At 38.3% G+C, this 14,061-nt stretch overlaps 1 protein-coding gene across 1 annotated transcript in view; it reads left to right on the top strand.

Moving 5' to 3' along the window:
• The window catches only part of LOC123372843 (guanine nucleotide-binding protein subunit alpha-14), a 54,010-nt gene extending 42,212 nt beyond the window's left edge, over window positions 1–11,798 (top strand). Inside the window, exons 3-7 of the mRNA XM_045021353.1 lie at window positions 51–205; window positions 1,750–1,878; window positions 7,061–7,190; window positions 9,350–9,503; window positions 11,022–11,798. Coding sequence (XP_044877288.1) covers window positions 51–205; window positions 1,750–1,878; window positions 7,061–7,190; window positions 9,350–9,503; window positions 11,022–11,212 — 759 coding nt within the window. The 3' untranslated portion in view covers window positions 11,213–11,798. The remainder of the gene's footprint in view (window positions 1–50; window positions 206–1,749; window positions 1,879–7,060; window positions 7,191–9,349; window positions 9,504–11,021) is intronic.
• Window positions 11,799–14,061: the final 2,263 nt, after the last annotated feature.

Below are 14,061 nucleotides of genomic sequence, written 5' to 3'. Positions count from 1 at the left end.
CTCCTGTAACAAATTTTAGTCATACAGGTTTCATTTTTTCATTTAATTAGGAAAATGCTCAGCTGATCCGAGAAGTAGAGGTGGACAGAGTAACAGGGCTAGAAAGAAAACAAGTGGAAGCAATCAAGAAGCTCTGGGCAGATCCAGGAATCCAAGAGTGCTATGATAGACGGAGAGAGTACCAGCTCTCAGACTCTGCTAAATAGTAAGTACACAGTGCTAGCACAAGGTTAACCCCAGGCTTCTTCCAGAGCTACGAAGAATGGTGGACTCATCCTGCTTACATCATCTACTCCTGTATATCCCTTGGTCTGAAAATTTCACCTACCTTTTAAATTAGTCTGAGATTTATGCTAAAATTTAAAATAATTCTGTATAAAATGTTTGTTTCCAAATATCTTCCTCTTTCTGAGCACACTGAAATCATTAGTCAGTTACCCTCCTTCCTAATGCTGAGGTCAGGACAGCTGGTACATAATTAAATTTCCCTTTGGGGAGAGCTTGAAAACAGCTGAACAAAATACATCAACATCAAGCAGGCAGGGCAGTGAGTTTATGTAACAGTAGTTTTAAAAGTACGTAAATTAGGGAATGAAATTTGGTGTACAAATTATCCTTATTTGAAAGTTCTCGAACTTCATTGTGAGGTAAATCTTCCTTTGTCTAGTGTGGTCTAAATTCTAGTTCTGAGGTCACAGAAGTAATCTGGTGATTTGCTCTAGCTCCTTGAAGAAGGAAAAAGTGCACTAAACGTCTGTTCTAGGAGACTAGAGTTCCTGGTTATGAAAATGTAACTGTGCATTTTGGTGCCCATCTTTAGTTGAGATTTGTTTGGGACAGATGGCCGGGCAGAAAGGGTAGCTTTGTGTTTTGTCTATTAAAAATAAGAGCCGCCTTCTGTAAGTATGGGGTGATTTCTGTGGTCGATGAGCATAGTTTGGGATGTGTCTTGTTCTGTATGTATTTGTAGCACTCTTTTGAGTGGTCTCTGACTTCCTCATGTAATGCTTATTTATCTAAGCACAAGAATGTGACAGTCGGACGAAATCCTGGCTCTATAAACCACAAATCTTGTGAAATCTGATTTCTAGATTAACTGCATTAAAGGCAGGAAACCCTTACTGATTTCCTTTATCTATAAATGTAATTAGACATGACTAATCAATCCATTTGAGTAGATACCTGTTTGTTTCATTCTGTTATTAATGTAAAGCACAGAAACTGGATAAATCACTTCAATATCAAGAGCAGTAAGAAAACTCCTGTCATAGCATATGTCTACACTGCAGTTAGACTCCTGCAGCTGGCCCGTGCTGGCTGACTGGGGCTGTTTAACTGTGGTGTAGATGTTCCAGTTTGGGCTGGAACCCTGGGCTCCACGACCCTGCAATGTGGGAGGGTCTTAGAACTTGGGCTGCAGCTGTAACCAGAACGTCTACACTGCAGTTCCACAGCTAGAGCCTTACAAGCCCGAGTCAGCTGCAGATTTTAATTGCAGTGTAGAGATTCCCTTAAATTTATGAAGCTTTTGTCTAAACAAATAAAGTTGCTCATTTCAGTTATATGTTAATAGCCTAGAGAAGGTGATTATTGCACATATTCAGATGATCGGTTCTTTATGTTAAGTATATAGTTCTTCCACTTGGTTTGTGGGTAAATGATTACGCTTACTACTCCATATTTTGATTAAATATTTGGATTCATTACATCAAAACATTTACTTACGTGTGTGTGTGTCTTATTTTGCAGTTACCTTACTGACATTGATCGTATTGCCTTGCCCTCATTTGTGCCAACTCAGCAAGATATTCTCAGAGTCAGAGTGCCAACTACGGGAATCATTGAGTATCCTTTTGATTTAGAAAACATTATCTTTAGGTAAGATTGACTGTATTCTGGCAATGTATGAAACAAATTCATAATAGTCATATCTTGTCTGCAGAGACTCTACCCTTAAAATTACAGTGAGCCTTACATGCAAAACAGGATTAATATCAGTTTTACACTTCAGTCTCCAAATTCAATCAGTAACTCTTTAGAGAATAATTAAATTGGCTATGGGTTTTTTAAAATGACATTTTCTAATTTTTCCAGAGGATATTTAAAATCCATTCCTCTTTGAGACTCTGGGCCAAATGTAATTTTTTTTTAAACTTCCTATATCCAAACAATCCCGGTTACCATGTATTCCAAACTGCTCGCAAACACATCACATAAAATGTCAAAGGCCTCTTTTCAAACTTTTAGCTTGAAGATATTAACAACCACGTAAGAGTTACTTATCGTCAAATCAGAGAAATAACTTCTCTGTAAAAAGATGCTGATAGAATGATCCAGATCCAGCATACTCATTTCTCCGACACACTTTCCCAGCCTCCATAGATCTCCTCCCCATCACCAGATCCTTAGTTTCCCTGCCTCTCTGCTCTCTCTCTCCAGCCCTGTGTGCTTGATCCCAACTTGAGTCATAGGGAGCAGGACCCTAGTAAGATCCATCTGACTAGATTTCCACTCTGATGAACCACAAGAAGCTAATCAGATTGAGAAGTTGCCTCCCTAGCTAACATGCAACTCCACTACTTTGGCATATTTGACTGCAAGCTGTCCCCATCAGAGCGTCTTCTTCCTTGTTAGCAACCGCATGCCAGTGAAAAATATTTTAAATGCTGTGTGCAGTTAGGCCATGGAGGAAATGGGCTGAGCAGTAGGGCTGAAGAGTTTGGGCAGTTGAGGCTGGGTTGTCTTGCTGTGCTCTTTTTTCTGTCCACCTCCCAAACCCTGCTTCACTCCTCCTTGGAGTGACTTGCATGAGGTCCTATAGCTGATCTATAGAGCCCAGGTCTCATGACTCTCAAACTAGAGCCCTAAGAAATAATCAGTAAAGCACTGTCATAATTAGACATTTAACAGAGAAAAACGGTAGGGCAATACATGGTCAGCATAGCAAAAGGTTAAAGGGGATGCCCCAAGGTTCCATACTATGACATGCTATTAGTCATCGGGGAAAAAAGAGGGAAGAGCAAGGTGGCTAATTTTGAAGATAGCATAAAACTATTTGGGTTAGTCAAACTTAGCCCTCATCTTAACTAAAAAATAAAGATGTGCTGCTAACTTGAAGTAAAATCCTAGCAACAACAAGACAGTGCTCAATTTTCACATGAGCTAGCAAGTCAAATTAAAGATTATGCTCCCCCACTGAATTTATCGGTACATTATTGACAAATGCCAGGCAGTGTGTATTGGAAGGTATAAGCTGAAATACTTGTACACATTCCTGGGTTCTCAATTAACTGTAACCACATAGTAAAGCTGCCTGGGCATCACTGTGCACAGTGGGAGTCCAAAAAGCAAATTAAATATTAGGATGTATAGAGAATGATAATGAATCCTGAAACTATTATTATATCTATATATAAATCATTCCTTCCTGTCTTAGTCTAAAAAAGATATACCAGGAAAAAGGAACTCCAGATACAGACAGCAAAAGGCATAGAAAGACTCAGGGAAGTTCAAAAGGATTGGGACTGTTCAGTTTAGAGAGGAGCAACATGATAGAAATATGCAGTAATGAATGATAGAGAGTAGATAATCCAACACTTCTATTTACCTTCTCATATAATACAAGAATAAAAGACATTCAATGGGATTGAAAGGCAATACATTTAAAAATAATAAAAGGTGGGGGGGATTTTATTACACAATACATAATTTACCAGTGGAACTCATTGCCACAGTATGTAATTAATAGCAAATGTTTATTGGGAGTCAAAAGGGGATTAGACAGTTACATGGATAATGAGAAAAATCAATCTACGTTAAAAACAATTACTTACCTTACAGTTACCATAGTTCTTAGAGATGTGCTGGCCATGCAGAGTCCACTCTTGGTTCACATACACTCAGTGTGCACAAAATCAGATATTTCTGAATAGCCGTATGTATTGGAGCTGCATCTGCACCCCTCATACCTCCTCACTTTTTATAGCAGAAGATATAAGGTATGGGGCATAGCAACCTGCATTCAGTTCTTCTGGCAGTAGGACTCCTGTCAGTTCGATGGGCAATGTGTGTGGGCAACACATCTCCAAGAACTACACTTACTGCAGAGCGAATAGCTGTATTATTTTGTTTGAGTGACTGTCCACACAGATTCCACTCTTGGTGATTAGCAAGCAGTCATCAGGAGGCAGGTAAGCAGAGGTGTACTTAAAGAGTGATTGTAAGACTGCCCTACCAAAGCTTGCATCTAACCTGGAGGCCTGCATCAGAAAATGGGAAGTAAAGGTTGGACTGAACTCCATATCACTGCTCTGTATATTTCTGAAATTGGGGACAGTGGCAAGGTAGGCCACAGAAGTTGCCTGGTCATGGGTAGAGTGGGCCACTAACCTGTCTGGGTGGGCCAGGCTCTTTACGCAGTCTGAGACCCACTTAGGCTGTGATGATATTGATTGTCCCTTAACCTTCTCCGCAAACACCACAAAGAGCCTGGGCATACAGCTGAATGGTTTGGTCCTGTCTGAATAAAAAGACAATGTCCTAACATCATCTAACACCGTGAAGTCTCTTTCTGTTAGGGAGGAGGAAAGGACACCACCATAGGCAGAAACTTTGGATGAAGACTGTCCTTGTTATAAATTTGACACAGCAGGCCCACCCTGAAAGCTTGAATCGTTACTGTCTTTGTAGCTGATGTGATGGCTACCAACAAGGCAGTCTTCATCATTTGCTGGTAAAGACAAAGTAGCCAAATAGAGTACCCATTAGTGTGCTGAACACCAAACTGAGGTCCTGTGATGGGAATAGTTCCCATCATGCTTGAGCTGCTTACGAAGTCTCTTAGGCTCTGCCATCTTGTACTGGAGTACATGTATTGTGGCAGGCCTGACACAGAGGGCCTGTATTGGGAGATCTCCTGACCAGAAGAAACCCTCTCACTATACTAAACAGGGAGGAGGGCTGAATGGCAAAGAAAATCTATCAGAATGCTAACTAAAACATTACACTTAGAAAGCAAAACAAGTTTCTCATTCTGCCTTAGCCCTTAAGGCTCTCCGCTATGGGAAGTGAGGGCATGAGGGGCACTGGCAGGAGATCAGATGAATCTGATCTCTCGAGCATGGGGTGCCAGAGCACCAAAAGTATTTTGATTAGGACTGTCAATGCACACAATTAACTCAAAAAATTAATCATTGTTAAACAATAGAATACCAAAGTGTACAGTGTTCACTTTATAATATTTTTTATTACAAATATTTGCACTGTAAAATGATAAAAGAAATAGTATTTTGCATGAGGTGAATTGAAATCTTTATCGTGGAAGTGTAACTTACAAACGTAGAACATTTTTGTTACATAACTGCACTCAAAAACAAAACAATATAAAAGTTTAGAGCCTAAAATCCACTCAATCCTACTTCTTGTTCAGCCAATCGATTGTAAGGTATTTACGTGCCAGATATGCTAAACATTTGTATGCCCCTTCATGCTTCAGCCACCATTGCAGAGGACTTGCTTCCATGCTGATGATGCATGTTAAAAAAAGTTTTAATTAAATTTGACTGAACTCTTTGGGGGAGAATTGTATGTTTCCTGTTCTGTTTTACCTGCATTTTGCCATATATTTCATGTTATAGAAGTCTCGGATGATGACCCAGCACATGTTCATGTTATGAACACTTCCACAGCAGATTTGACTATTCAACCCAAGGTTTAAGAATCTGAAGTACCATCCAAAAACTGGGAGAAATGAGGTGTGGAGCATGCTTTCAGAAGTCTTAAAAGCACAACACTCAGATGCAGAAACTACAGAACCCAAAAAAGAAAATCAGCCTTCTGCTGGTGGCATCTGACTCAGATGATGCAAGTGAACATGTGTTGGGCTGCACTGTGCTTTGGGTTGTGGTTGAAGCATGAAGGGATAAATCAATCTTTAGGGCATTTGGCACATAAATATCTTGTGATGCCGGCTACAGCAGTACCATGTGAACACCTGTTCTCACTTTCAGGTGACGTTGTAAACAAGAAGCAGGCAGTGTTATCTTCTGCATATTGTAACTAAATTTGTTTGTCTGAGTGATTGGCTGAAGTAGAACTGAGTGGACTTGTTTGTAAATTGTTATTTTTGTGGACCTAATTCTACATTTGTAAGTTTAACTTTCATGATAGAGACTGCACTACAGTACTTGTATTAGGTGAATTGAAAAATACTATTTATTTTGGTTTTTACAGTGCAAATATTTGTAATAAAGTGAGCACTGTACACTTTGTATTCTGTTGTAATAGAAATCAATATATTTGAAAATGTAGAAAACATTCAGAAATATTTAAATAAATGGTATTATTGTTTAACAGAGCAATTACATTTTTAATCACTTGACAGCCCTAATTTTGATCTAACTGAAGTTGGAGAGAATTAAAGTTGTATGTGATTAAGAGAAACTGGAAGTATGCATTATCAGATTTTGTGTGTCAGAACTAAGTTTGATGTGGAGCTGAGATGTCTGTGTGCATGTTCTGGTTATTAGTTTGTAGTAATATTGAGCAGAGATTGCTGTAAATGTTGGTGTAACACGTAATTTTCTTTTGTTTTTTTGTTTTGTGTTTTAAGTGATTGTGTTGAGAGGAAATGCACTTGAGCAATTCTGAGTATTAGATCTGGAACATTTTATCCCTGATGGTATTAAATATGCAGTTATGGGAAATATTTAGTTTTAGTCACTTTCATATAGAAGGAACCTGCATAATTCTACATCCCCTCCTCAAGAGCTGCATTCAGAAAGTTGAAGCAGATCATGATGGTAGTTTTCATATATAATGGCCTGCTCGATTCATTCTGACCTATGCTGGTATTTGTGATCCTTCAGCAAGTGATTAACTTAAAATATGTTAAATAGCTTCCATGTTAGAAGTAGCTATACTTTTTATGGGTCTAGGGATTCCTGAAAAAATGGTCTACAAAGTGTCTTGGGTTCTACTGGTTGACAGCTTCTCTACATATTAACTACATATATTTAAAAGACACAAATCAATCATCGTGCTGTTTGTTTCTGTTTAACAGAATGGTGGATGTAGGTGGCCAGAGGTCTGAAAGAAGGAAATGGATTCACTGTTTTGAAAGCGTTACCTCCATCATTTTCTTAGTTGCACTAAGTGAATACGACCAGGTCCTGGCTGAATGTGACAATGAGGTAAGGAATGAGCGGATCTCGATTAGGCACAGAAAAAAGAGGCTTGTATTTCTGTAGGGGGGGGGGAGAACCCACTAGTGCTTTATAAATGCATGTATTACTAACAGTTTGCCCCTTACAAAGTTGGAAGTGCAGCATTATCAGTCTATTACAGCTTCCGCACAACCCAGAAGGACTTCCTGAGGAGCTTCTAACTGCTGCAGGAATCTTCGTTTTGCTTTGCTCTTTCAGTGAGAACAGCTTTTCACACATTAATATTAAAAAAAAAAACCCAACCTATAGAAATGTCTAATATAGAAACAAAATGGCCAAAATAAAAGCTGACTATTGAATTACAACCACTTCATTAATGGAACAGTCTAGTTATTGAAAGAAACCCCCTTATTTGAAAGTCAGGAAGTTATAGTGCGCAGTTCAAAAAACCTAAATATTAAAGTCTAGAAATACAGTACTCAAAAAATATAACTACCAATCCTCAACTCTGAACACTGTTCCTCAGCTGTCTTTCAACTATGGGCTACAGACCACCACTGTCCAAGAGGAAGCTGGGCATAGCTGCCACTAATTATGGGCTGGAGACCTGATCCCATCTACACTTTCATTTGCCAGCTGTGCAAAAAGAGAAGAGAAGGCAGCTAAGATTGTTGTTGTTAATGTACCACCATAAGTACTCCTCTCTTTACAATATAGAGATTGAGTCCCTTTCCATCCATTACCTTCTGAAATGTTTTAAAGATAACTACTATCAAATATGTGGATGTTCTCTTTAATTAGCCTCTAGGCATCAATATCTTGCAGCAATGTGTTCTATAGGTTAAATGTGTTTTGTGAAAAAACTATTTCCTGCCATCAGTTTTAGATTTTTTGACTTTCAATTTCACGGAACAAAGAAGGTAAATAGTCTCTCTCTAATCCAATTCATTATTTTGTGTACTTCAATCATACCTCTTATTTTTCATCTCGTCATATGAAGTCCTTTCCATGTCTTATTTGCTTTCACAACCAATCTCCAAATCCTTGTTATTTTTCTCACCTTTTTTTGAGATAGCATGACCAAGACTGAACACAATATCCTAAGTAAGGCTATATGCTTGGATTTATATAACTATCTTATTAGAACTGGTCTGAAAATTGCTAGTAAAAGTTTAGTTGGAAAATGCCAATTAAGTTGAATCTAAACTGTTTCCCGAAAACAGTTCTGGTTCGAATTTTGGTCAAATCACAGGCAGAGTTCTGATGGAAACCTCCCTGTCTACCCTGGTTCTCTGTCAGCTCTCCTGGGAGGTTGCTGGGAACTCCACTTGGGGCTTTCATACTCCTTGCCCTGAAAGCCTCATCTGCAGGGAAGCTGCACCATTGTGGACTGTGCCAGACTGGGGACCTCCTGGCTTCCAGACTCCAGAGTGGGAAGTCCTGGGAGTGAGCTGGCCTGAGAATCTGGAAGGCCTACATCCCCAGCCTGGGGAAGACTGCATGGTGGAGCTGCCTTGGCAGCTGCAGGTATTTGGGAGCCCTGGCCGCTGTGAATTGAAATGCTTGTCAGTTTCATGCAGCTGCCATGGTCCCTGTGGAGCATGTTTTGTTTCAGAAACACCCTGTGTCAGTCATGGTTTCTGAAATGAATTTTCAGTTTGTGGAAAATTTCAAACTATTGAAAATTTCCTGCTAATCAGAAATTTGTAGGTTCAACCAGCTCTAATTACAATACTTTTCAGTGTTTGCTAACCCATCCCTTATGAATTCTCACGTATCTTTTTGCGCTTTGCCACAATGTGCAGTGGCAGTCCAGAGGCTTTCATTGGGCTGGCCACAGTGATGTCCAGTAACATGCATGAGTAGTTCAGATGACTTCTGGTATGCATTACCTTCCACTAAATTTTATGCATCATGCTGCCCATTCACTTAGCTTCAGGCAGGCCGGATCCAAAACCCTCTGCGTGTGTGTATAAAATATTAAGTAGGGTAGTTAATACTTCTGCTACAGCTCTGCTGGGCAGAGAAAGTCTGGTAAGAAAACTTGAAAATGCACTGGTTTTAAGGAGAACTTCATTTTTGGATTGATGGTTGAGGTGTGAGTGATTTGATTTTTGTGTGTCCTGACTATGTAGATGGTAGTGCTTTAAAACAATTGAATTTCAAATTCATTTGTCTCCTTGTAGAATCGAATGGAAGAAAGCAAGGCCTTATTTAAAACTATCATCACGTACCCATGGTTTCTGAACTCTTCAGTCATTCTGTTCTTAAACAAAAAAGATCTTCTAGAAGAGAAAATCATGTACTCCCATCTAATCAGCTATTTCCCAGAATACACAGGTGAGCTTTTATTCTAGACTATGTTCACAGCAGTGACTTAAAATCAAATGTAAACTCTAAATGTGAGAGTTAATCTTCTTACCTTTTTCCCTTATTAGTTGCGATTTCCCTGCCTGCTTTATGAATGAGATTGTGTAATATATTTGAGGTAATTATTTGGCAACTAATTTTTTTTTTAATTCTGCCTGTTAAAATATAGACCTAGGTTGTGGTATATAAGTTGCAGTTTTGTTGTATTGAAAGCCTAGGCCTTGATCCTGCAACATGTGGATGGACTGCTGAGCCACAGACAGCCCATTAGCAGTTAGGGCAACCTGTGTGGCTATATTGTAAATTGCAAGATCAGGACAAGAGGCTTTTAAAAGAGCTGATTTATGCAGCCATAGTGTTGGAAACTTTCATTTAGCCTGACCTCTGATAACACACGTTTCTTTTCTTTGAGGTACCTGGGCACAACTGTGGCATAGCAACATGAATATTATTTATTGCTAGAGTCAGAATGAGACTGGAGTCTGATTTTTGGTTTTACTTATAATATTGGGAAACTTGTTCCCTTGTACTATATATTCTAAAAATTTCCAGTACATTTTCTAGGTGTTTGCTAAATATATTGTGATATAATTACTTTATTCTCTACTTTATAGTCATTCTTGTACTGTCTAGGCATTTCACAAATAACTGGATAAAACAAAATAGTCTAAAGAAAATTCTTTGGTGCATTTTAACTTAATAGACAATGTTGCTGTTACCTGTACAACTTGCTTTAAAGTGGGATCATTTGTATACTGAAATTCAGTATCTATTCAATAATCCCAAAAGAATGATGGACCTACACTGAAAATGGATTAAGACACTGATTTAAATTGGTCAGCATTTTAGGTGCAGATCTGTCAGTTACAGTAAAATGCATTAGCTTGCTAATTACATCGTATTGAATCCTAAATTTAAGTTGAGAAAATTCCTTTGATTAAAATGCTTACAGAAAAAGTCTACCTCCCTCTTAGCAAAATAAAATCGCAGACTGCCATAGAAACAGTTTATAATATGCAGAGCTATATCAAATATTCCAAAAGAGGGAAAACTAAGTAAAATAATAAGCTAATAAATGTACTCTGTGTATCGTTCTGACAATTTATAGTCTTCAATTATTTATACATTAAACATTGTTGGCACTTTGAATTTGTTTGCTTGTTTTAGGCTGCTATCATACAAAAGTAATTTGTAGGAACATTTTTGAGTGAATGTTGTACTGATGACAATATTTTACTACAGAAGTTTATCAGAAAGTTTAATCAAACAGTACCATTTCTACATATTATAACAAGCTTAGCCCCACTAGATTTATGCAAGCATATCAACAAAAAGCTATCTCCTGGTAGTTATCCCATGCGCAAAAATAGTGTCTGCAATAAATTGTATATAGCTAGGTATTTATTTGAATGGGCTGGCTGATATTTTGTTTGAACTACATAATGTTTTATAGCCTTTAAAAATATTATCCATTATGCCTCTACACAGGACCTAAACAAGATGTGAAAGCTGCCAGAGAATTCATTTTGAAGCTGTACCAGGACCAGAATCCAGACAAAGAGAAAGTAATCTATTCACACTTCACTTGTGCCACAGATACAGAGAATATCCGCTTTGTCTTTGCTGCTGTCAAAGACACTATCCTACAGCTAAACCTGAGGGAGTTCAACCTGGTGTAAAGGAGAAACCCAGCTTGGATCCATCTACCTACCCAGCATAGACTAATAAAAACATTGCTAGTGTATTCTAAAAAAATTCTACAAAAGATGGAATGACAGATACAAATAGAGTTGTTCTTTGAAACAATTTACTTACAGAAACAGAGGTTGTTTCCTGTACATTTGCTGATCTTGAAATATTTACTGAAGAGAAGTGGATTAATAGAACTTTAAGGAAGAACTTACAATGTTTACAATTTTTTAAACTATACATTTTAAATATTGTTTTTATATTTCCTTTCTTAATTTTGGCTGTGAGATTTTTTTGTGACAACTGTGGTTCAAAGGGTATTTAAGAAAAAATATTTTATAGAACTATATATAAATCCATTGCCATTCATCTGTTATTTTCTTAGGGTTTTTTATTGCATTTTGTAATCATGAAAATTATAGTAGGAAATTTTAACCTGAGATGCCTTTAGAAATGATAAAGTGATACTATTTTAGAATGCTAGATACTATAAGATTTATCATTTAAGTTAGAATGAGCTATTAGCATTTTAATGAATTTGGGGCCATATATTAAATTTAATCATTTAGATTTTTATGTTGGAAGTGTCTTTCGTAGGCTGATATGCCAAAAGTCTTTGATGTCATTTGGCAATAATACACAAGAGCCAAGTGTATAAAGCACATACTGTCATTTTAATAGAAGTGATAGCTACCAGCAGTACCCAGCACTTGCAATTCACTAGCAGACCTTAGTGGCTAGAAAGGGCATTCAATAGCTGAGGTTTCTAGGCCCCAGGTGATTCCTCCAAAAGCCCTTTGCCAGAGGAAGAATAAGACTGCCATCCTTTGAGGATGCAGTTGCATGTACTGAACTGGCCACTAAATTACTCATTTCCATTACTGTGTGTGCATATATATATATATATAAATAAAATGTATTCCTTACCCCAGGCTCTGTATTTGGGTTTTACAAGCAGGTGTAGGAGGCATACTTAACACCTTAACCACACCATATTACTTTCAGAGGATTTTCAGACTACTAGAGCATTCTCACCAGCTTCTGCCACAGTATCCATTTAAGATATATGCACTAATGAACAAACTCAAATAATTCAACCCTCTCATTATGGCTGAAAGTCATCAATAATGTGGCACACTCCATTATATCTGCTAGACTTTTGCTAGTCACTGAAGAGTACCTTGAAATAGATCTAACAATACCACTGTTATGTCTAGCAAATACTCCTTAGTAAAACATTCATACTGACTTTTAGGATTAATCCAACCCTCAGGACTTGACATGATTTTCCCTCTCCTGCATGTAAAATCAACACCTTCCACCAGCCCATGAGAGGATCAGCTTCTCTTTGGGGGTCTGTGTGGTAGCATAGCGTGAGGCTCTCATCCTAATTTATACTCTTGGATGCTAACATAATATAAATAAGTAATATCAGTAACTTCAAGCCAGTGGGGAGAAGCCTACCCTCTGCTCAACTCCAGCAATAGTTATAACCACCCTCTTAGTGCATAGTAGAATGCTCCCTAAACAATGCCAAAACCCACACACCTGCAGTGGGAGGGCTGATATCTACAGACTTAAAATAACAAGTATCACCTCCATGCCAACCCAAAAAATCCCCCTTGGCTATTATCTATTATTTCTGGGAAATGCTACCCTAACATCTAAAGCTGTCAGATTTCCATTGGCCAAGGTCTGCCTCTGCAACAGGTATGATCTCTCATTCCCAAAGGAATGAGTCCTAGAGGTTTCTTTATAAGAAAGAATGATGCCAGGTCATGAGGGAAATACTCATCTAATGAAAAAACAAGAGACCCTAATGAGTGGATCAAAATGGTTTGTTTCTTTAATGTTAGAGCAAGACCCAGTGCAGCATCCCTGTGTTCCTTTAAAACACACACAAGAGTTGACTTCATAATCACGAGCTGGAAAAACAAACATTCAGCTGTACCCAGGCCTCCCTGCCCATGTAGGTGAAATTATTTATCAGCAGCAAACATTCCTGGGGCTGAATCCAACAAGGACAAAAACAACATACAGCGTTGCTCTTAACAGCTGGTACTCCAGTGATTCATGCACAGCAAGTATCGGTTGGAGTTGTGAATATCTACAGTGGCCGAGCCTGCAGACCCTTGGACAGTTCAGCAAACATGACAGTGTGGAAGAGACAATAGAGAAGCTATAAATCATGTATTTTGTTTCAATGGGTTAATCAGAGAGGAAGTCCAGAACAAAATCAGCTGGTAAAATCAATGTCTTCCAGGTCACAGGTAGTACTGCCATCTTCAACACACCTGACATACTTGTCAGCTCTGGCTTGGATATTCAGTAACATAACACATGAAATCTCTTGCCATGAAGCATACATACCAATGCCATTTGCTTCCAACTATCGCTAACACCACTAGCTAAGTGGGTATTCATCCACGAAAGCTTATGCTGCAAAACGTCTGTTAGTCTATAAGGTGCCACAGGATTCTTTGCTGCTTCTACAGAACCAGACTAACACGGCTACCCCTCTGATACTTGACACCACTAGCTAAGTGAATTTTAATGGCTACAGAAACCTTTTCTTTGTTAAAACTGCATCCCAGTTGACCACAAAGAGCATGCACGTTCACCATCATTAAAGCATTCAACATAAACCAAATCTCACTAATTCACAACCTTGAGGAGCTGAAAGTAAAAATGTGGACTCTCAATTGTTTGTTAGACCAATAAAATATGCTCTTACTAGGGCATCACATTACTACTGTTCCCAAGATTTGAAAGAATCACCACTAATATCCTTCAGCCTGTTTACAGCTTCATCTAGCGATACACAATGGGAGAAAATACA

The sequence above is a fragment of the Mauremys mutica genome, chromosome 6 (assembly GCF_020497125.1).
Source record: "Mauremys mutica isolate MM-2020 ecotype Southern chromosome 6, ASM2049712v1, whole genome shotgun sequence".
NCBI lineage: Eukaryota > Metazoa > Chordata > Testudines > Geoemydidae > Mauremys > Mauremys mutica.
Note: the sequence above shows the minus strand (reverse complement) of the source record. Positions and strands in the feature narration are given on the sequence as shown.